General features: G+C 44.6%; 1 protein-coding gene across 4 annotated transcripts in view; it reads left to right on the top strand.

The window, feature by feature from the left end:
• Window positions 1-21,958, top strand: part of LOC110529031 (plexin-B1) — a 185,574-nt gene that overhangs the window by 96,712 nt on the left and 66,904 nt on the right. For 3 of the 4 annotated variants that reach the window (XM_036984099.1, XM_036984101.1, XM_036984102.1), the window contains 5 exons: window positions 10,239-10,331; window positions 10,508-11,666; window positions 14,617-14,799; window positions 19,672-19,800; window positions 20,242-20,342. In XM_036984099.1, coding sequence (XP_036839994.1) covers window positions 10,518-11,666; window positions 14,617-14,799; window positions 19,672-19,800; window positions 20,242-20,342 — 1,562 coding nt within the window. In that variant the 5' untranslated portion in view covers window positions 10,239-10,331; window positions 10,508-10,517. Of the gene's footprint in view, window positions 1-8,360; window positions 8,419-10,238; window positions 10,332-10,507; window positions 11,667-14,616; window positions 14,800-19,671; window positions 19,801-20,241; window positions 20,343-21,958 lie in introns of all 4 variants that reach the window. The other variant, XM_036984100.1, reaches the window with a different exon arrangement.

Here is a 21,958-nt window from a genome sequence, read left to right as displayed (position 1 = left end):
CTCCCTCTCTCTGTCTCTCTCTCTCCCTCTCTCTGTCTCTCTCTCGCTCTCGTCTTTCTCGTCTCTCTCTCTCTCGTCTTTCTCGTCTCTCTCTCTCTCTCTCTCTCTCTCTCTCTCTCTCTCTCTGTCTCTGTCTCTCTCGTCTTTCTCGTCTCTCTCTCTCTCTGTCTCTCTCTCTCTGTCTCTTTGTCACTGTCTGGAATTACATGATGACAAAGCTCCACCCCTGTTTTAATGATTGCTTTGGTTCCTTCCTCCCCTATCTAACCAAGACTGTTCCATTATCACTGTTTAGGGGCCTTTGAACTATCAAGGCCTTCATTTGTATTGGTCAGACCCTTAAGCAGTTAAATGCAGTCTAGGAGCACTGGGCCTTAGTGTCTAATGAAAGGGCTTGTGTCCGAAGTGGCACCCTATTCCCTTCGCCCTCATCAAAAGGAGTATAATATACAGAGAATAGGGTTCCATTTCAGAGATGCATCTCAGTGTCTAATGACAGGGTGGGAGTCACTGTTTGTCTGTATTTGACGTCTCTGTGCTACTGTCAATGTCCCAACCCTGCTATTGTATTGTGGTAGAATGACTGTCTCCTCTGGATAACAATGGAACTATAGACTCACTCACACACTCGGTACACACATGCCAATGTACGCAAACACACACGTTCGCACATGGAGTGACTCGTTCCCAAACAATACTCGCACATGCTGTACTTATACACCTGATGTAAGTGCACACGCACACACGCACACACACACACACACACACACACACAGGATGACATTGACTTCTCCTGACGACCCTACCATAGAACTGGAACTGTTATTGATTCACCTCCACCATCTCTTCACATGCATGTTGGCTTGATCAACATGGACTCATCTCTCTGCTTATCAGGGTTCCACAACTGGCGGGCTCACGGCTGATTTCATTTCATGTTCTCAGAGCAAAAGAAAATAAAAAGCTTTTTAATTTTTTTATTCTTCGACAAACAACTAAAAACACCAGCAAATCAGCTCCAAGTGATTTTTTAATTTTCGAAATCTGTTTCAAAGTATTCCCACGCAGCGAGATATGTGATCATATACAAATTAAAGCATGGTTTGACATTATGTTTGGGCTTCTTGTAGTCAATTTGCAGTCTCTAAATGATTTGTAATTATGTCCATCCTCTCAAGAAGAAATCAGCCTGCGGCAGGATCAACAGTTGAACTTCGGAAGTTTACATACACCATAGCCAAATATATTTAAACTCAGTTTTTCACAATTCCAGACATTTAATCCTCGTAATAATTCCCTGTTTTAGGTCACTTAGGATCACCACTTTATTTTAAGAATGTGAAATGTCAGAATAATACATGTGAAATGTCAGAATAATAGTAGAGTGATTTACTTCAGCTTTTATTTATTTCATCACATTCCCAGTGGGTCAGAAGTTCACATACACTCAATTAGTATTTGGTAGCATTTCCTTTACATTATTTAAATTGGGACAAATATTGTGGGTAGCCTTCCACAAGCTTCCCACAATAAATTGGGTGAATTTTGGCCCATTCCTCCTGGCAGAACTGGTATAACTGAGTCAGGTTTGTAGGCCTCCTTGCTCGCACACCCTTTTTCAGTTCTGCCCACAAATTTTCTATATGATTGAGGTCAGGGCTTTGTGATGGCCACTCCAATAACTTGACTTTGTTGTCCTGAAGCCATTTTGCCACAACGTTGGAAGTATGTTTGGGGTCATTGTCCATTTTGAAGACGCATTTGCGTCCAAGCTTTAACTTCCTGACTGACGTCTTGATGTTGCTTCAATATATCCACATAATTGTCCTACCTCATGATGCCATCTATTTTGTGATGTGCACCAGTCCCTCCTGCAGCAAAGCACCCCCACAACATGATGCTACCACCCCTGTGCTTCACAGTTGGGGTGGTGATCTTCGGCTTGCAAACCTCCCCCTTTTTCCTCCTAACATAACGATGGTCATTATGGCCAAACAGTTCAATTTTTGTTTCATCAGTCCAGAGGACATTTCTCCAAAAAGTACAATCTTTGAGCCCATGTGCAGTTGCAAACCGTAGTCTGGCTTTTTTTTGGCAGTTTTATAGCAGTGGCTTCTTCCATGCTGAGCGGCCTTTCAGGTTATGGCTATAGGACTCGTTTTACTGTGGATATAGATACTTTTTTACCGGTTTCCTCCAGCATCTTCACAAGGTCCTTTGCTGCTGTTCTGGGATTGATTTGCACTTTTCACACCAAAGTACATTCCTCTCTAGGAGACAGAACGCGTCTCCTTCCTGAGCGGTATGACGTCTGCGTGGTCCCATGGTGTTTATACTTGCAAACGTTTGTTTGTACAGATGAACGTGGTACCTTCAGGCGTTTGGAAATTGCTCCCAAGGATGAACCAGACTTGTGGAGGTCTACAATGTTTTTTCTGAGGTCTTGGCTGATTTCTTTTGATTTTCCCATGATGTCAAGAAGAGAGGCACTGAGTTTGAAGTTAGGCCTTGAAATACATCCTCAGGTACACCTCTAATTATGTCAATTAGCCTATCAGAAGCTTCTAAAGCCATGACATCATTTTCTGGAATTTTCCAAGCTGTTTAAAGGCACAGTCAGCTTAGTGTATGTAAACTTCTGATGCACTGGAACTGTGATACAGTGAAATAATCTGTCTGTAAACAGTTGTTGGAAAAATGACTTGTGTCATGCACAAAGTAGATGTCCTAACAGACTTGCCAAAACTATAGTTTGTTAACAAGAAATTTGTGTAGTGGTTGAAAAACAAGTTTTAATGACTCCACCCTAAGTGTATGTAAACTTCCGACTTCAACTGTAGTTGATCCCTGGTGTAGATGAAGTCAGAGAGACTGGATCTAGTTGATTTCTGGTGTAGATGAATCTTAGGGGCCATTTTGTGCTGTGGTGTTCTAATGACATGTAAAACCTTACGCTATGCAATTTCTATGGAGACAGCTGGCTGGACACTTACAGCCCTGGAATGCACCCTCTCATACCCAAAAAATGTCAAAACTTGGGGTGGAAGAGTTGGCCCAAGTGTGTATGTGTGTGAGAGATCTCAGTTAAATCACAGATGAGACCTCTGACAGGCTTGTTATGGTGTGGTAACAGACAGTAGATCCTTTTCAATGTGTTGTGATGACATCCACCTATTTGGGTGGAGATAAACTCCCATGAGTGTCAGGCCTACACTTCATCACTTCCTGGCGGCTGTTGGGATCAATATAAAATACCTTCTGTGATTGACAGTTTGTCCCACTCTGCTTACCCAGCATCTGATTTCAGATGTGACTGTCCCCACGTCCAACATAAATTATTTGTTTTCATTTCTATTTTGGGATCTCAAATTCATAAGTATCCAGATGAACATCTGGTTAGCTGGTTTCGGGAAGTGTCAAGGACCATTGAGGCTCTTTTTGTTTGAACATGAACTTCTGTGAACATCCGCCTTCTCTCCTAGTGACAAGTGTCTCTCCCCAGAGCAGTGGGACATGTCCAATACTGTTAAAAAAAAAATTCCTCATCAGACTACACACGATATCCCATAATGATAAAGCGAAAAACAGGTTTTACGACAAAAACTTTGCGGGTGTATCCTGTTTTCGTTGATGTTTCTACAACTTGATTGGAGTTCACCTGTTGTAAATTCAATTGATTGGACATGATTTGGAAAGACACACACCTGTCCACAGTTGACCGTGCATGTCAGAGCAAAAACCAAGCCATGAGGTCGTAGTAATTGTCCATAGAGCTCTTAGACAGGATTGTGTCGAGGCACAGATCTGGGGAACTGTACCAAAACATTTCTGCAGCATTGAAGGTCCCCAAGAACAGTGGCCTCCATCATTCTTAAATGGAAGAAGTTTGGAACCACCAAGACTCTTCCTATAGCTGGCTGCTCGGCCAAACTGAGAAATCGGGGGAGAAGGGCATTGGTCAGGGAGGGGACCAACAGCCCAATGGTCTCTCTGACAGAGCTCCAAAGTGCCTCTGGAGATGGGAGAACCATCCAGAAGGGCAGCAATCTCTGCAGCACTCCACCAATCAGGCCTTTATGGGAGAGTGGCCAGATGGAAGCCACTCCTCAGTAAAAGGCACATGACAGCCCGCTCTGAGTTTGCCAAAAAGCACCTAAAGGACTCTCAGACCATGAGAAGCAAGATTATCTGATCTGATGAAACTAAGATTGAACTCTTGGTACTGGTCATCGCCTGGCGAAAACCATCCCTATGGTGAAGTATGGTGGTGGCAGCATCATGCTGTTGGAATGTTTTTCAGCAGCAGGGACTGTGAGACTAGTGAGAAAGATGAATGGAGCAAAGTACAGAGAGATCCTTTATGAAAATCTGCTTCAGAGCGCTCAGGACCTCATACTAGGGAGAATGTTCAACTTCCAACAGGACAACAACCCTAAGCACACAGCCAAGATAACGAAGGAGTGGCTTCGGGACAAGTCTCTGAATGTTCTTGAGTGGGCTTAGCCAGAGCCCAGACTTGAACCCGATTGAACATCTCTGGAGAGACCTGAAAATAGCTGTGCAGGGACCCTCCCCATCCAAACTGACAGAGCTTGAGAGGATCTGCAGAGAATAAGCTTGTAGTGTCATACCGAAGAAGACTCAAGACTGTAATCGCTGCCAAAGGTGCTTCAACAAAGTACTGAGTGAAGGGTCTGAATACTTGTGTAAATGTCATACTTCAGTTGAAAACATTTTAATACATTTGTAAACATTTATAAACTGTTTTTGCTTTGTCATTATGGGGTATTGTGTGTAAATTGATGAGCGGAGAAAAAACAATTTCATTAATATTAGAATAAATCTGTAACTTAACAAAATGTGGACAAAGTTCAGGGGTCTGAATACTTTCTGGATGCACTGTAAACTAAAAAAAATGCTACTAAATTTGCTTCACGCACAAAACAAATATTAGTCAGCAAGGCTCTTGATCCAGGAAAGGATTGTCTGCTGTTAACAAGCGAATGCTTGATTTTCGAAGAAGCTAACCACTGAGCTAGATAGCTAACTAGCTACTAAATCAGCAAACCAAATGCACAACTGCTGAGCATTTAGCGCATTTTAGATGGTTAACTTAATAGTTATAAGATATCTAGCTGGCAAACATTTAGTTGTGAATTCCATACTGTAATTAGGTCACCTGGTGTATGCTGCACACCAGTGAGTGACTCAAGGCTCCAGTATCTCCTCATTGTGTGCTTGTTAATTACAAATTATGTGACCGGTGAAGTGAAAAATGCAATCTTCTTTATCTCCTAACGTATTGCACAAGTTAAGTGCAGGTATTTACTTAAAAAGTAGGGGAAAATATTCAAATGTATTAAACGGTATAAATTGACAGTATGGAAAAACGTGGCTTTTGCCAAATACCTCGATATATGGTATACCGCCCAAGCCGTGTGTGTGTGTGTGTGTGTGTGTGTGTGTGTGTGTGTGTGTGTGTGTGAGCGCGAGCGGTAACAGTTGTACTGCAAACGGGTGGAAGAGGGACATCGACCTCCGTGTTTGTGTAATTGAACACAGTTTCTGAAGGCCACTAAAGCATCCTTTGTAAACACTTTGTTGATGTTGAGGAGTGACTGACTGCAGATGGCCGACTGCACTCTCCAGATCTGATAAGTCCCACTTTTCTGCCCAGACCAGGGAATGCTCTGTGTGTGTCTGGGAGGGGGTGGGGGCGTGCATGAGTGTGTGTTTATTTGTTTGAAGTGCAGAGGAGGACTGTTTATTACAAGTGTGTGTGTGTGTTTGAGAGAAATTTAAAAAAGTGGGATGGGGTGGGAGTCCTTTTTCCACAGACCACTGTTTGGGTGTTTTATGTAAGCAGTAATTGGTCACTAATTAGAAACCTGCTCTATTCTTCCATCTCTCCCCCCGGTCTGTGAATGAGTGGCTGTCAAATGGGGCATTATGGGTAGGCCCCTTAATTAATGGCTACCCTACCCCCTCTCTCGCTCTCTTTTTAGCTCCCTCCGTTTGTGGCTTATCATTAGTCACATTCCATCAGTTCTCAGGGAGCACTGAAGCTTGCGAGCACTGGTTTGTGGTAATGTCTCTAGGTCTCTCTCTCGGTGTCTCTCTCTCTCGCAGTGTCTCTCTCTCTCGCGGTGTGTCTCTCTCTCTCTCGCGGTGTGTCTCTCTCTCTCTCGCGGTGTGTCTCTCTCTCTCTCGCGGTGTCTCTCTCTCTCTCGCGGTGTGTCTCTCTCTCTCTCGCGGTGTGTCTCTCTCTCGCAGTGTCTCTCTCTCTCGCAGTGTCTCTCTCTCTCTCGCGGTGTCTCTCTCTCTCGCGGTGTCTCTCTCTCTCTCTCGCGGTGTGTCTCTCTCTCTCTCTCGGTGTGTCTCTCTCTCTCTCGGTGTGTCTCTCTCTCTCTCGCGGTGTGTCTCTCTCTCTCTCGCGGTGTGTCTCTCTCTCTCTCGCGGTGTGTCTCTCTCTCTCTCGCGGTGTGTCTCTCTCTCTCTCGCGGTGTGTCTCTCTCTCTCTCGCGGTGTGTCTCTCTCTCTCTCGCGGTGTCTCTCTCTCTCTCGCGGTGTGTCTCTCTCTCTCTCGCGGTGTGTCTCTCTCTCTCTCGCGGTGTGTCTCTCTTTCGCGGTGTGTCTCTCTCTCGCGGTGTGTCTCTCTCTCGCGGTGTCTCTCTCTCGCGGTGTCTCTCTCTCTCTCGCGGTGTGTCTCTCTCGCGGTGTCTCTCTCTCTCTCGCGGTGTGTCTCTCTCTCTCTCGCGGTGTCTCTCTCTCTCTCGCGGTGTGTGTCTCTCTCTCTCTCTCTCCCCTATCAGTTGGGGAAATGATTTGGGTTTGAATGAGATGGTGGTTGTGTGTGGGAGTCAAACAGATGAAGGCTTCCCAGGAATGCTCCATAGTCGCCTGGTCACTTAGCTTGGCCCAGACCAGTGTACTTCCTCCTGTTCTGGTTAATGGACCCTGTCTGGTCCTATTAGGGTTTGTCTCCTGGCCCTTATTTCTCGATTGGCACAATGCCTGAAACCCAGGCTTTATCCATGGCGACCTTTCCGTATCCAAGGGCCATACAACCAATGAGAGAATGTCAAATTGAAAACCCATAGAGGCTATTTAGGCTACATCTCACAAACACAAAGAAGCATGTACAGTGGCAAGAAACAGTATGTGAACCCTTTGGAAATACCTGGATTCCTGCAGAAATTGGTCATACATTTTGATCTGATCTTCATCTTGGTCACGACAATAGACAATAGACAGTCTGCTTAAACTAATAACACACAAACAATTGTACATTTTCATGTCTTTATTGAATAGACTGTAAACATTCACAGTGTAGGGTGGGAAAAGTATGTGAACCCTTGGATTTAATAACTGGTTGACCCTCGTTTGGCAGCAATAACCTCAACCAAATGTTTTCTGTAGTTGTGGATCAGACCTGTACAACGGTCAGGAGGAATTTTGGACCATTCCTCTTTCCAAAACTATTTCAGTTCAGCAATATTCTTGGGATGTCTGGTGTGAACTTCTCTCTTGAGGTTATGCCACAGCATCTCAATCAGGTTGAGGTCAGGACTCTGACTGGACCACTCCAGAAGGCATATTTTCTTCTGTTCAAGCCATTCTGTTGTTGATTTAGTTCTGTGTTTTGGGTCGTGGTCCTGTTGCGTCACCCAACTTCTGTTGAGCTTCATTTGGCAGACAGATAGCCTAGCATTCTCCTGCAAAAAACTTGGGAATTAATTTTTCCGTCGACGTTAGCAAGCTGTCCAGGCCCTGAGGCAGCAAAGCAGCCCCAAACCATGATGTTCCCTCCACCATACTTTACAGTTGAGATGAGGTTTTGATGTTGGTGTCCTGTGCCATTTTTTTCTCCACACAGTGTTGTGTGTTCCTTCCAAACAACTCAACTGTAGTTTCATCTGTCCATAAAATATTTTGCCAGTAGCGCTGTGGAACATCCAGGTGCACTTTTGCAAACTTCAGACTTGCAGCAATGGTTTCTTTGGACAGCAGTGGCTTCTTCCATATCGTGGACTCGTCAACCGAGATGTTAGCGTGTTCCAGAGATTTCTGTAAGTCTTTAGCTGACACTCTAGCATTCTTCTTAACCTCAATGAGCATTCTGCGCTGTGCTCCTGCAGTCATCTTTGCAGGATGGAAACTCCTAGGGATAGTAGCAAGACAATTTTTATTAACGTGGACTGCTGAACATCAAGGCATTTTAGAGATACTTTGGTAACCCTTTCCAGCTTTATTCAAGTCAACAATTCTTAATCTTAGGTCTTCTGAGATGTCTATGTTACCTATCTAGGTTGTGAAGTGTGTGTCTCTTGAATCTCTTGCTTTCTCTACTGGGTTTCCAGATTGGTTGCTATGCCTCCGGGGATGGTGCGGTGGGGTTTCTCAGTCCCGGTAATTCAGGTAATTCCAAAGGGTTCACATATTGTTTTGCCACTGTACATAGGCTCTCCACAAACAGGCTTGGTCTGCAGCTTTACTTTGGTGATAGGCTTAGATACTGTATACTCTGTTCAGTCTGCACAGCTTGACCATAGGAATCTAGTGCATTAGCTTCTGTGTCCACTCCATTCAGCAGAGAGATGGAGGGGAAAGGAATACTCCATTACACTAAGGTGAATGAAACATTAAAGATTAACCAACTACAAGCCCACAATTCCTCACCTCTCTCCTTTCACACAGTGATACCTAACCCGCCGGCTAAAGCGGGGGAAAAAAACGACTTCCCCTAGAGCGGGAATCCGATTTCGATAACTACGAGAATTTAATCACCATTCCATTCATATGTTCCCCTATATCATTTCCAAGTCAAACGGGAGTCATGCTCACAAACAAATCTGGACTCAAATACCATATGAAATCTTTCAAATACTTTTAGCGTTTGCTTTAGCCTGCCTGGTGTGCCAGGTGGGCAGGGTTTGTTCTTCTACAGCGATTCTATTGTGGTTCTTGTTGTTCCTTTGCCAGGTTAAAGGGGAGGGTCTGTATTTTGGCTCCTGTTTGTCAGTGTCTCTTTTCTTCCTTCTGAATCCCGACTCAATGTTTGGATTGCATGTTTTGAATGTTCTGGTAATTTTCACTAACTAAGGCATCAATCAAGAGAGACTTTGCCTCTGGCGCCGTCAGTTAATGGAGAGGGAGAAGTGGAGAGGGAGATGTAGAGAGAGGATTTGTCCCAAATGTCACCCTATTCCCTATATAGTGCACTACTTTTGACCTGTGCCCTATGGTCAAAAGTAGTGCACTAAATGGGGAATAGGGTGACATTTAAGACAGACTCAGTTTGTTGGTGCCAGGAATGGCTGTGATAAAAGTATCCAGGGGTGTTAGTGACTGCTCAAATGAAGTGCTTTTGCCTCGTAGCAATGGGGAGGGCTGAGCGTTGGCGTACTGAAAGTTGGCGTACTGAAAGTTGGCGTACTGAAAGTTGGCGTACTGAAAGTTGGCGTACTGAAAGTTGGCGTACTGAAAGTTGGCGTACTGAAAGTTGGCGTACTGGAAGTTGGCGTACTGGAAGTTGGCGTACTGAACGTTCTCTGTGTGACCTGGCTTGTGTTAAGAAGGGCTTCCCAGACCGGTGAAAACGATGTTGTTTGGCAAAGGCAGGTCTGACTTGCATTTCAGTGGGAATGCTTTCCAATGAGCTCTATTTAGTCAGACTATCAAGACAACACAGTGCACAACTATAGTATTGTTATAGAGGTGGTTTGGTGATGAGTAACCTTACCTGAGACATGAGATTTACCCAAGACGTCTAGGCTTTAGGATCATTCATTCGGGGAAAGCGCTGGAGACGAACCCTGGTTGGTCACGTGTGTAACTTCGGGAGCAGGATTAAATTACTAATTATTTCTGCATTATGTTTGTGTTTGCATTATGAAGGGATTTGTTCAGTAAGAAACATGCTAACGTTGGTGTTGGGGTAACGAGAGTTGGTGTTAACACTTGTTGCTAACCCGAGGTGTTTGGGCAATGCAAAGTACACAATGCAGTGGGTGTTGTTTTTGTGATATTAGGGGGCAATTTGGACTTTTGCATGCTGAATTTGAGATGTTTTTTTTCTCTCCAATTTGTCATGAAAATGCGCTGACGGGGTCAATGTTTTTTGACATGTGGCTTGATTGTACCATTTAATGTTGTAAAAGTGCGTTATTGGTTTCAAATTGCACTTGAACTGGTGTTCCTTGGTTTACAGAGATATTAACTGTCTCGTTGTTTTACAGATTGGTGACATAGGAGAGGTGTTTTTAACCAAACCAAGCTGCTGGGACGTCAAGGGGTGACATGCCTCTGTAACACATTGTTGGAAACAAATGGTGAGGGGAACATTTTCTGATTCATTAATCTATGTATAAGCTGTAGTTTATCAGTATATTTGATGTCTTGAAGTTAAATGATGTGAATATACATGTTTCTCATAACTATATACAGTATGTTATCTATCTAGTTTGTGAAGTGTGTGAATCCCTTGCTTTCTCTCCTTGGTTGCCAGATTGGTTGCCATGCCTCCGGGGATGGTGCGACGTGGTTTGTCAGTCCTGGTGGCGGTCCCAGCCCCAGTACTGTTGCTGCTGCTAGCTGCCTGCTGGCCCTCCTATGGCCTGGCCTGGGCCTCCTCCCCCTACCCCACCTTTACCCGCAACGACACCCTCTTTGAGCACATGACCCTGCACCCGGACCCTGCGGTGGGACGTGTCTACGTGGGGGCGCAGGACCGCCTCTTCCAGCTGGACCGCCACCTGACTGCCGAACTCCAGTTCAACACCGGACCCGTGACGGACAGCCGTGAGTGCCTTCCTCCCATCACCGAGAGCAACTGCCCACAGGCGCGGCCCACCAGCAACCACAATAAGCTCCTGCTGGTGGACCCCTACTCTATGGAACTGATCACATGTGGCAGCGTCAACCAGGGCATCTGCCAGAAGCGGAGTTTAGACTCTGTGGGTACGGTGCTGTTCTCAGCCGAGCGGCCTGTGGACACGCAATACGTGGCAGCCAACCACCCCAATGTGAGCACGGTGGGCCTGGTGGTGCGCTCCCGCCCTGACCGCCAACCCGTGCTCTTTGTGGGCCGCGGCTACACCAGCAGCCACCCACCTATCTCCACGCGCAACCTAGTCCAGGAGCCTGTCTTTTCCTACGAAGAAACTGCAAAGCTATCGGTGGCGGGCCGCCTCTCGGAGTACGACCACCACTTCGTGGCCTCCTTTGCCCAGCGCCAGCATGTCTACTTCCTCTTCTACCGGCGTGACCTCAAGTCCCAGTCGCGCGAGTACCGCACCTACGTGTCGCGTGTCTGCCTGGATGACCAGGCCTACTACTCGTATGTGGAAGTTCCTCTGGCCTGTCGCTCGGCAGCCGGTAAGAGCTACAACCTGCTCCAAGCTGTCCGCCTTGGTCTACCACCCAGGGGGAGTGGGGGCGAAGCTGGGAAAGCCGAGGTGCTTCTGGGGGTGTTCTCCACACATCAGACCTCGTCCACACGGCCCAGTGAGGACTCTGCTCTCTGCATGTTTAACCTGGACGATCTGGACCAGAGGATCAACTCCACCAGGGACCTGTGCTACACGCAGTTCGGCCGTGCCGAGGGAGGGGGGGAGGCGGCCTACATCGAGTACGAAGTCAAATCCAACTGCGCCAACCTGCCGTCGGTGAGTAGATTGACTTGCCAGGTCCTTATTTTATTCAGTCCTGGGTTCAAATAGTGTTTGTAATCTTTCCAAATCTTTTAGCGTTTGCTTTAACCTGTCTGAAGTGCCAGATGGACAGGGTTTGCCGTTTTGCCAATATTCTATTAGTTCCAATCGAGCCTAGGTGAAGTATTGGAAATGATTTAGAATAGTATTTGAAAACTGCTTGCCTTATTTTAGCACTTTAGTTTGCAATCCTTTTATTGCTGCTATTTAGGCTACCTACTATGAGGAAGTCATGAGGAAACAATGGGCACCTCCCAGTGCTTGTTTCTAAAAATCTAACAATTTGTAACTATTTGGATGCCAAATGATCCTTGTTTTATCGTCTGCTACTGCTTTATGCATTTGTCCTGTTCATCTGGACAGGACAAATTATTAGGAAATTACACTGCGTGCAATTAATACATAAAGGTACTTAAAACTAGTGGTAGAATTAGACTGTTATGAAGTGATGATAATGCAACATGTATGCTGTCACCATGTTTTAAGTTACCAGGCAAATAGGGGACTGTAAAATAGTGGAACTGCATTTAATCTACATATACCAATAAAGATGATGTTGTTTCTTACCAAGTCAGAATGTCGTTAGGATTTACTGTAATTCTACTACTAGATTGGTTGCTTCCAGGGTCATTCAGCTTCTGCGACGTGACCTCCATGTTAGAAATTCTATGAAATGTAATTTGATATTTTAGTACGGACAAATGGAATCCTTCTATTTGGGCAATTAAATTAGATTACTTTCTCGTAATGACCCTGGTGTGTGTGTGTGTGTGTGTGTGTGTGTGTGTGTGTGTGTGACTACCGCTCCGACTTCAGTGGGTGGGCACTGAGCCACAGTGTATTTAATGATACACCCCATAGAGGACACAGAAGAGGTGTTAACCTCTGACCCCTGAATGCTGTTTACCTTCTGATGGGCTCGGGGAACATTAGTGTGGTGGGCTTGTGTCCCAAATGGCACCCTATTCCCGATTTATTGCACTGTTTTTGACCAGAGCCCTATGGGCCCTTCCAAAAGTAGTGCACTACAAACGGAATAGGGTGCCATTTGGGACACAGTAGGATAATGTAATAGGATTGTAAGGGGGGGGGAATCGATCGTGACATTAGCCTTAGTGAGAGGGCCACATTTAACCAGGACTGACAAGGATGGATAAAGTCACCCACCGCAGAGACCGGAACGAGGGAGATTGCAACAGGGAAGCAGATGGGACAGGGAGGAAGGGAGAGGAAATGAGGAGAAACGTGTGTGTGTGAGAGACGGAGTGGGTGTGTGAGAGGGAGGCCTAAACATCACCGCCACAGGTAACTTCCACAAAGCTGTGAACGATCTGAGAGACAAGGCAAGAAGGGCATTCTATGCAATCAAAAGGAACATAAAATTCAACATACTAATTAGGATCTGGCTAAAAATACTTGAATATTAGAGCCCATTGCCCTTTATGGTTGTGAGGTCTGGGGCTCGCTCACCAACCAAGAATTCACAAAATGGGACAAACACTAAATTATGCAAATATATCCTCAGTGTACAACATAGAACACCATATAATGCATGCAGAGCAGAATTAGGCCGATACCCACTAATTATCAAAATCCAGAAAAGAGACGTTAAATTCTATAACCACCTAAAAGGAAGTGATTCCCAAACCTTCCATAACAAAGCCATCACCTACAGAGAGATGAACCTGGAGAAGAGTCCCCTAAGCAAGCTGGTCCTGGGGCTCTGTTCACAAACACAAACACACCCCACAGAGCCCCAGGACAGCAGCACAATTAGACCCAACCATATCATGAGAAAACAAAAAGATAATTACTTGACACATTGGAAAGAATTAACAAAGAAACAGAGCAAACTAGAATGCTATTTGGCCCTAAACAGAGAGTACACAGCGGCAGAATACCTGACCACTGTGACTGACCCAAAATTAAGGAATGCTTTGACTATGCACAGACTCAGTGAGCATAGCCTTGCTATTGAGAAAGGCCGCCGTAGGCAGACATGGCTCTCAAGAGAAGACAGGCTATGTGCTCACTGCCCACAAAATGAGGTGGAAACTGAGCTGCACTTCCTAACCTCCTGCCCAATGTATGACCATATTAGAGAGACATATTTCTCTCAGATTACACAGATCCACAAAGAATTCAAAAACAAACCCGATTTTGATAAACTCCCATATCTGTTGGTTGAAATACCAGTGTGCCATCACAGCAGCAAGATTTGTGACCTGTTGCCACAAGAAAAGGTCAACCAGTGAAGAACAAACACCATTGTAAATACAACCCATATTTATGCTAATTTATTTTCCCTTTTGTACTTTAACCATTTGTACATTTGTTACAACACTGTATATATACATAAAATGAACTGTGTGTAATGTTTACTGTTCATTTTGATTGTTTATTTCACTTTTGTATATTATCTACTTCACTTGCTTTGGCACTGTAAACATATGTTTCCCATGCCGAAAAAAGCCCCTTGAATTGAATTGGGAGGGAGCTGGATGGATAGATGGATGGAGTGGGTGTGTGAGGGAGGGAGGGGGTGTGTGAGAGGTCACGGGGGGGGGGGGGGGTGTATGTAAGGGAGATGGAGTAGGTGTGTGAGAGGTAGGAAGATGGAGGGATGGGAGATGTGGTAATGCTAGGCTAGCTCTAGTTCCGTGAACATAAACTCTGTTACAAATAGTAACAATACACCAACACCACATAAAACCATCAACACAAGTACCTATCAACAGTGTTAGATCCCAATGTTTATTACTTGGCCCCTAATGTTTTTTGTTGCAGGAACTCATAAGCTGGTAATATTTGTCATAATGAAGTTGATAAATTGCACCTAATTTAACAAATTGTGTCCATCTCTAAATTACATAAATTTTCTAATTATTTCCCTCTTGAATTATAGAACACCCTGGATGCCTACCCATGTGGTTCAGACCACACCCCCAGTCCAATGGCCAGCCGGGTGGCTGTGGAAGCCGAGCCCATATTGGACAGCCCATCCACCCGTCTCACCGCCGTGGCTGTCAGCGTGAGGGCGGGACATACAATCGCCTTCCTGGGGGATTCCAAGGGAAACCTGCGCAAGGTAGAGACAATTTGAGATGGTAAAACTATTGGAGCGATTTATATTGAGTGTAGAAAACATTAAGAACACCTGCTCTTTCCATGACATAGACTGACCAGGGGAATCCAGGTGAAGCTATGATCCTTTATTGACGTCACTTGTTAAAATCCCCTTCAATCAGTGTAGATGAAGGGGAGGAGACAGGTTAAATAAGGATTTTTATGCCTTGAGAAAATTGAGACATGGATTGTGTATGTGTGCCATTCAGAGGGTGAATAGGCAAGACAAAAAATGTAAGTGCCTTTGAACAGAGTATGGTAGTAGGTGCCAGGCGCACCGGTTTGTGTCAAGAACTGCAAATCTGCTGTGTTTTTCACAGTCAACCGTTTCCTGTGTGTATTAAGAATGGTCCACCACCCTAAGGACATTCAGCCAACTTGACACAACTGTGGGAAGCATTGGAGTCAAAATGGGCCAGCATCCTTGTGGAACACTTTCGACACCTTGTGGAGTCCATGCCCATATGAATTGAGGCTGCTCTGAGGGGAAAAGGGAGTGTAACTCAATATTAGGAAGGTTTCCTCAATATGTTGTACACCTTTAAAACAGGACCTGACTGGACATGTTCTATGCTGGTTGTTTCTGTGTCTTGTATGTTATACAGTACATTTTGTATACGGTACATTTCCAGTACATTCCATTGCATTAAGTGAGCCTTTAATAATCCCTGAATAACCTCAGCTCAGCCTCTACGTAGATCTAGACATATTCACAGAAAACTAGCCAGACAGACAAACAAGTACGTATGCAAGAGGTCAGACATTTTACCCTTCCATAGTATGCAGACTGAAGTCAACACTCCAGAAATAATAGCTAGAGCAAACCGGACCCGGTAACTAACTAATGCATCTGTCCTTAAGTGGCTCTGGGTGTGTTTGATTTTCCCTGGACGTGCAGATAACACTGGTACTGTTATAAACAATGAGAAATCTGCTCTTTCTCTCCTTTGTTTGGCTGTTTTTATATATTTTTTTCACCGCTTGCTTTCTTTCCCCTCTTGATAAAAAAGAATTGTCCTCTTTCGTAAGACGTATTGTTTGTAAACCACAACAGAGAAAGGCAGTGTTGCTCCAACATGAACCAGTGCACTGATAGAAGATGGGCAGCATAGACTGACACCTTTATTAATCATACACACTAGGAGGGATATTCCTACATCCACCCTGTACCGTCCTCGGATATAGACGACACCCTGTACCAGCCTCGGATGTAGACGACACCCTGTACCAGCCTCGGATATAGACGACACCCTGTACCAGCCTCGGATATAGACGACACCCTGCACCAGCCTCGGATATAGACGACACCCTGTACCAGCCTCGGATATAGACGACACCCTGTACCAGCCTCGGATATAGACGACACCCTGTACCAGCCTCGGATATAGACGACACCCTGTACCAGCCTCGGATATAGACGACACCCTGTACCAGCCTCGGATATAGACGACACCCTGTACCAGCCTCGGATATAGACGACACCCTGTACCAGCCTCGGATATAGACGACACCCTGTACCAGCCTCGGATATAGACGACACCCTGTACCAGCCTTGGATATAGACGACACCCTGTACCAGCCTCGGATATAGACGACACCCTGTGCCAGCCTCGGATATAGACGACACCCTGTACCAGCCTCGGATATAGACGACGCCCTGTACCAGCCTCGGATATAGACGACGCCCTGTACCAGCCTCGGATATAGACGACGCCCTGTACCAGCCTCGGATATAGACGACGCCCTGTACCAGCCTCGGATATAGACGACACCCTGTACCAGCCTCGGATATAGACGACACCCTGTACCAGCCTCGGATATAGACGACACCCTGTACCAGCCTCGGATATAGACGACACCCTGTACCAGCCTCGGATATAGACGACACCCTGTACCAGCCTCGGATATAGACGACGACACCCTGTACCAGCTTCGGATATAGACGACACCCTGTACCAGCCTCGGATATAGACGACACCCTGTACCAGCCTCGGATATAGACGACACCCTGTACCAGCCTCGGATATAGACGACACCCTGTACCAGCCTCGGATATAGACGACACCCTGTGCCAGCCTCGGATATAGACGACACCCTGTGCCAGCCTCGGATATAGACGACGACACCCTGTGCCAGCCTCGGATATAGACGACACCCTGTACCAGCCTCGGATATAGACGACGACACCCTGTACCAGCCTCGGATATAGACGACGACACCCTGTGCTAATAAGAGAGGTGGAATAGAGGGGGATAACACACATTTGGGTTAACATAACATGGTAGTGATACACACAGAGGGCTTGGGTTAACATAACATGGTAGTGATATACACAGAGGGCTTGGGTTAACATAACATGGTAGTGATATACACAGAGGGCTTGGGTTAACATAACATGGTAGTGATATACACAGAGGGCTTGGGTTAACATAACATGGTAGTGATATACACAGAGGGCTTGGGAAAATACAAAAACAACCCACTTCAAATATGGTCTTGAAATGCATTAGTGCCAAGGGTTGAGTTTATATCACCCAGACATGTGCATTTAAGTGGGTTATGTGGCAGGGGCTCATAGGGGACATCTCAGTAGTTTAAACTTGCTGCCTTGGTGAAAACCCATCAAGTCCGTTCAACTGTCAGTGAAGGCAAGGAAGCTGCATCAGAGTATATAGGCATAGCGAGTTCTTAGTAACAGCAAGTTCTCTCACTCCCAGACTCTCATTGGGAATAGTGACTAGCGCTAACAATTAGCACTTTGTTTCATTTTTGTCAATGGCTGTGCTGCGGTTGTGACCAGGGTGTGGTGGAGCAGAGCAGGGAGGGGAGCACAATGACACCCATTAACAATATTTTTACACACTGACCACATAACAACAACAACACTGGCCAATATGGCCATTCTTCATGATGTCTGGCTAACTAGGACTCCATGACTCAGTGTTTTGTGTTTGAGTCTCACACAGTGTGTGCATACAGGGCACAGTCGTCACTGACGGGCAAATAAATGGCAAAAACAGCAGAGTTCTAAATAGAATGCCCTATTCTCTTTCCATAGACTATCATGCATGTATGCATACACGCACGCACACACATACACACATACATACACACATACATACATACATACATACATACAAAAAGTACGAAAGTATTCGGCCCCCTTGAACTTTGCGACCTTTTGCCACATTTCAGGCTTCAAACATAAAGATATAAAACTGTATTTTTTTGTGAAGAATCAACAACAAGTGGGACACAATCATGAAGTGGAACGACATTTATTGGATATTTCAAACTCTTTTAACAAATCAAAAACTGAAAAATTGGGCGTGCAAAATTATTATTATTATTATATTATTATTAAATCTGGGTTCAAATACTATTTCAATCGCTAAGTATTATTACGTAGTTTAAAAAAATATATGTATTAGTTGAATATTGGGATGTATTTGGGAATACACTTACGAAGTATTGGCATGTATTTGAAAATGCATCGACAAGTGTATTTTTCATTTTCTTTTAAATGAAATACTCCCATGCATTTGAACCCTGGTCTGTTTGGTCCTAGGGGTATTTGAAATAATGTATTTGAAAATAGTTTCAAATAGTAAGCTATTAATAGGTAATTACTTAAATATGTTCTAATACTTTTAATAGAAGTAGTTTATTCGGCACCACGTTATTTGAAAATAAAAAGAATGGAAGTATTTTAAATAACAAATACCTAAATACACATGTATTTGAACCAAGGTCTGCACATGACTGACACCTGCTAGGTGAATTAGCAGTGAGCTCTAACTATTACAGAGTTGGTATTGGGGAAATCGATTGATTGGATTGGCCTTCAATGCAATTTCATATAAGGTGAATTAGACATAGAATGTGTGGGTGTGTGCGCTCAACCCAGAGTTTGTGTTTTGTACAGTATGTGTGTGTTCAGACAAACTGACAGATGATGGGATTGCGAGGGTGAGATATGCGCCAGTAATTTGCCATGATGAGATAATCCTATTGTAGTGGATGGCGGAGGGTCAGAGTGGGTCATTCTCATGAAATGCCCTCTAGGAACACTGAGATTAGGATCTGTACTTATATCATTATTATTATTATGTTTTTTGATCAGATATAATACATTTTACCACAATTTCCACCCAATTCTCATTACCAGTGCAAGAAGTAATACACAAATCCATTTCAAATATTTGTTTACCTTGCTCCCCTATTGAAAAGGCCTGAGTTAAACAGAACACTGAAACCTTAAATATTTAAGTGAAATATTACAATTAAATCTGACTTTTTACCAATTAGAGATTTTTTTGAAGTTTTGGTAATGAGAAGGCCAAGTAGGTGAAGGAGGTGTTTGATCATGAGAACCTCATTCTGAAGGCATTTTAGTGAGTAAATTAACTTCTTCTACTCCTCTAGATCAAGGTTTCTCAAACTTCTATAAATTGTAGCGATCCTCTCTAATGATTAGGCCCCCGAGTGGCACAGCAGTCTAAGGCACTGCATCTCAGTGCTAGAGGCATCACTACAGACACCCTGGTTCGAATCAAGGCTCAATTTGGCCCAGTGTGGTCTGGGTTTGGCCAGTGTAGGCTGTCATTGTAAATAAGAATTTGTTCATAACTGACTTGCCTGGTTAAATAAAGGTTCAATAAAATAAAACTAATGATCCCGCTTGACAATTCCCTAAATTGGGCTAACCCTATTGGAGCACTGTGTGCATGTTTTCCTTTCATACGAGTGACCCTAGTTCTGTACTCCTTTATCGGTTTGCTTTAATTAAATGCACCTAACAGGTTTCTCAACCATTTGAATGTTTGTTTTCCAGGTGTTTCTGGGCCCCAACGGTGAGGTGGAGGAGTACGCTGTCGTCTCCATCCAGGCCGACGCGGCCATCAGCTCAGACCTGCTCCTGGATCAGTCTGAGGAGCACCTTTTCATCATGACGTCCACCATGGTACAGTACACTAGCCTGGTCCTAGATCTGTTTGTTGGTGCTGTCCTGCCAAGTCCTCTGCTCATTGGCAGTTTGACACACATGAATCCCACTTCTGACACCAACAGTACACTACCAACACGACAACTTTAATTTCTTCCCTTCACACCGGCACAGTGGCCAATGACTGTGTCTCTGAAACAAGTCTCTTTTTTCGTTTATAGTAATCTCGTCCACGGCTCTATTGAGACGAGGTTCAGTTTATAGTAATGGCTTCATGCAAAGTCCCCATAGACTCTACAACATTTTCACCACATTGCTTAATTTCTATCCAATCCTTTTATCGATCAGGTAAGTGGCAACAGTTTTGGGCAATAGTTCTGTGTCCGAAATGGGTCTCATTGTTTACCATGCGTTGCACATAATGACTGAATATTGCCTGTTGTTTTGTTGTGGCCATAGCTCCAGAAGAGGCCAGTGGCTGAGTGCCACGAACATCTGGACTGCCAAGCCTGTCTGTCTGCCCATGACCCCTACTGTGGATGGTGTGTCCTGGAGGGGAGGTAAGCCACTAATTCTGAGTAATCCAATGGATTAGCTAACTAATTACTTTTATTGTCAAGTCATATGTAATCCGTAACCAATTACATTTAAGTAATCCGCCCAACCCTGGCCCTGGTTAAAGGGTCAACATATCAAACTAGAGCCAGAGGTTTCCCTGGTCAGGTCAAGTGGCCTAGGAAAACTCAGGGCCCTAGATATTACAGCTGGGCACAACGAAGTCAGACAAGGTGTTTGTGGTACCTCTCATGCTGGCGTATGTGAGAAATGATGTCAAAAACAGTAGAAAGTCATAGGTATTGCTCATGTTTTAAGGCTACTGGTACAATATGTCACTTTTTGGACGACCTGACAAAATTCACATAGAAAAGTGAGTTATAGATTGGTTATTCTCATTAAAAGCACGTATAAAAAGCAGTCGGTCTGTTCTATGTTCGCTATTTCAATGCTTTCTGTTTTTTAAGTTTAGTTTTTGTGTCTTTTACTTTCGGTTTTGTACACCAGTTTCAAACAGCTGATAATACAATATTGTTGGTTATGTAAAATATATTTCACAGCGGTTTAGATGGTACAATGATTCTCTACATTATACTTGCTTGTTTTGTCACATAAACTGAAATTAGGCAAACTATTAGAATTTTAGCAACCAAGTTATGGTAGAGCGATTTCTGCAAAGTGCATCTTTTAATTTTATTTAACCTTTATTTAAGTGGGCAATCGTTTGAGTAGTAGCTACAGTAGCCAAACCCAGGCTTTTCTCCATACACTCACAACTAAGCACATAAACAACATACTAGGAAGTAATTGGTTGGCCCTGCAACAACATACTAGGAAGTAATTGGTTGGCCCAGCAACAACATACTAGGAATTCATCGGCCCAGCAACAACATACTAGGAAGTCATCGGCCCGGCAACACCATACTAGGAAGTCATCGACCCGGCAACAACATACTAGGAAGTCATCGGCCCGGCAACAACATACTAGGAAGTCATCGGCCCGGCAACAACATACTAGGAAGTCATCGGCCCGGCAACAACATACTAGGAAGTCATCGGCCCGGCAACAACATACTAGGAAGTCATCGGCCCGGCAACACCATACTAGGAAGTCATCGGCCCGGCAACACCATACTAGGAAGTCATCGGCCCGGCAACACCATACTAGGAAGTCATCGGCCCGGCAACAACACACTAGGAAGTCATCGGCCCGGCAACAACAAATCTCAAATCGGCACTTACAGTTGACCGGGGCAGCTCTAGCAGGGCAGAAATGTGACGAGCTGACTTGTTAGAAAGGTGGCATCCTATGACGGTGCCACGTTGAAAGTCACGGAGCTCTTCAGTAACGCCATTCTACTGCCAATGTTTTCCTATGGTGATTTCATGGCTGTGTGCTTGATTTTATACACCTGTCAGCAACTTTTGTATCTATAGTGAATATAATGATGCATCTATTATGGTATGATAATATATTGTACGTATACATTATGATTTACACTCAGTAACCAGTTTATTAGGTACCTATCTAGTACCGGGTCGGACCCACCTTTGCCTCCAGAACAGCCTGAATTCTTCGGGAATCGAAACATTGCTCAATTGCTATCAAGGGACCTAACGT

This window comes from Oncorhynchus mykiss, chromosome 7 (assembly GCF_013265735.2).
Source record: "Oncorhynchus mykiss isolate Arlee chromosome 7, USDA_OmykA_1.1, whole genome shotgun sequence".
NCBI lineage: Eukaryota > Metazoa > Chordata > Actinopteri > Salmoniformes > Salmonidae > Oncorhynchus > Oncorhynchus mykiss.
This window is presented reverse-complemented; position numbering and strand designations above follow the sequence as displayed.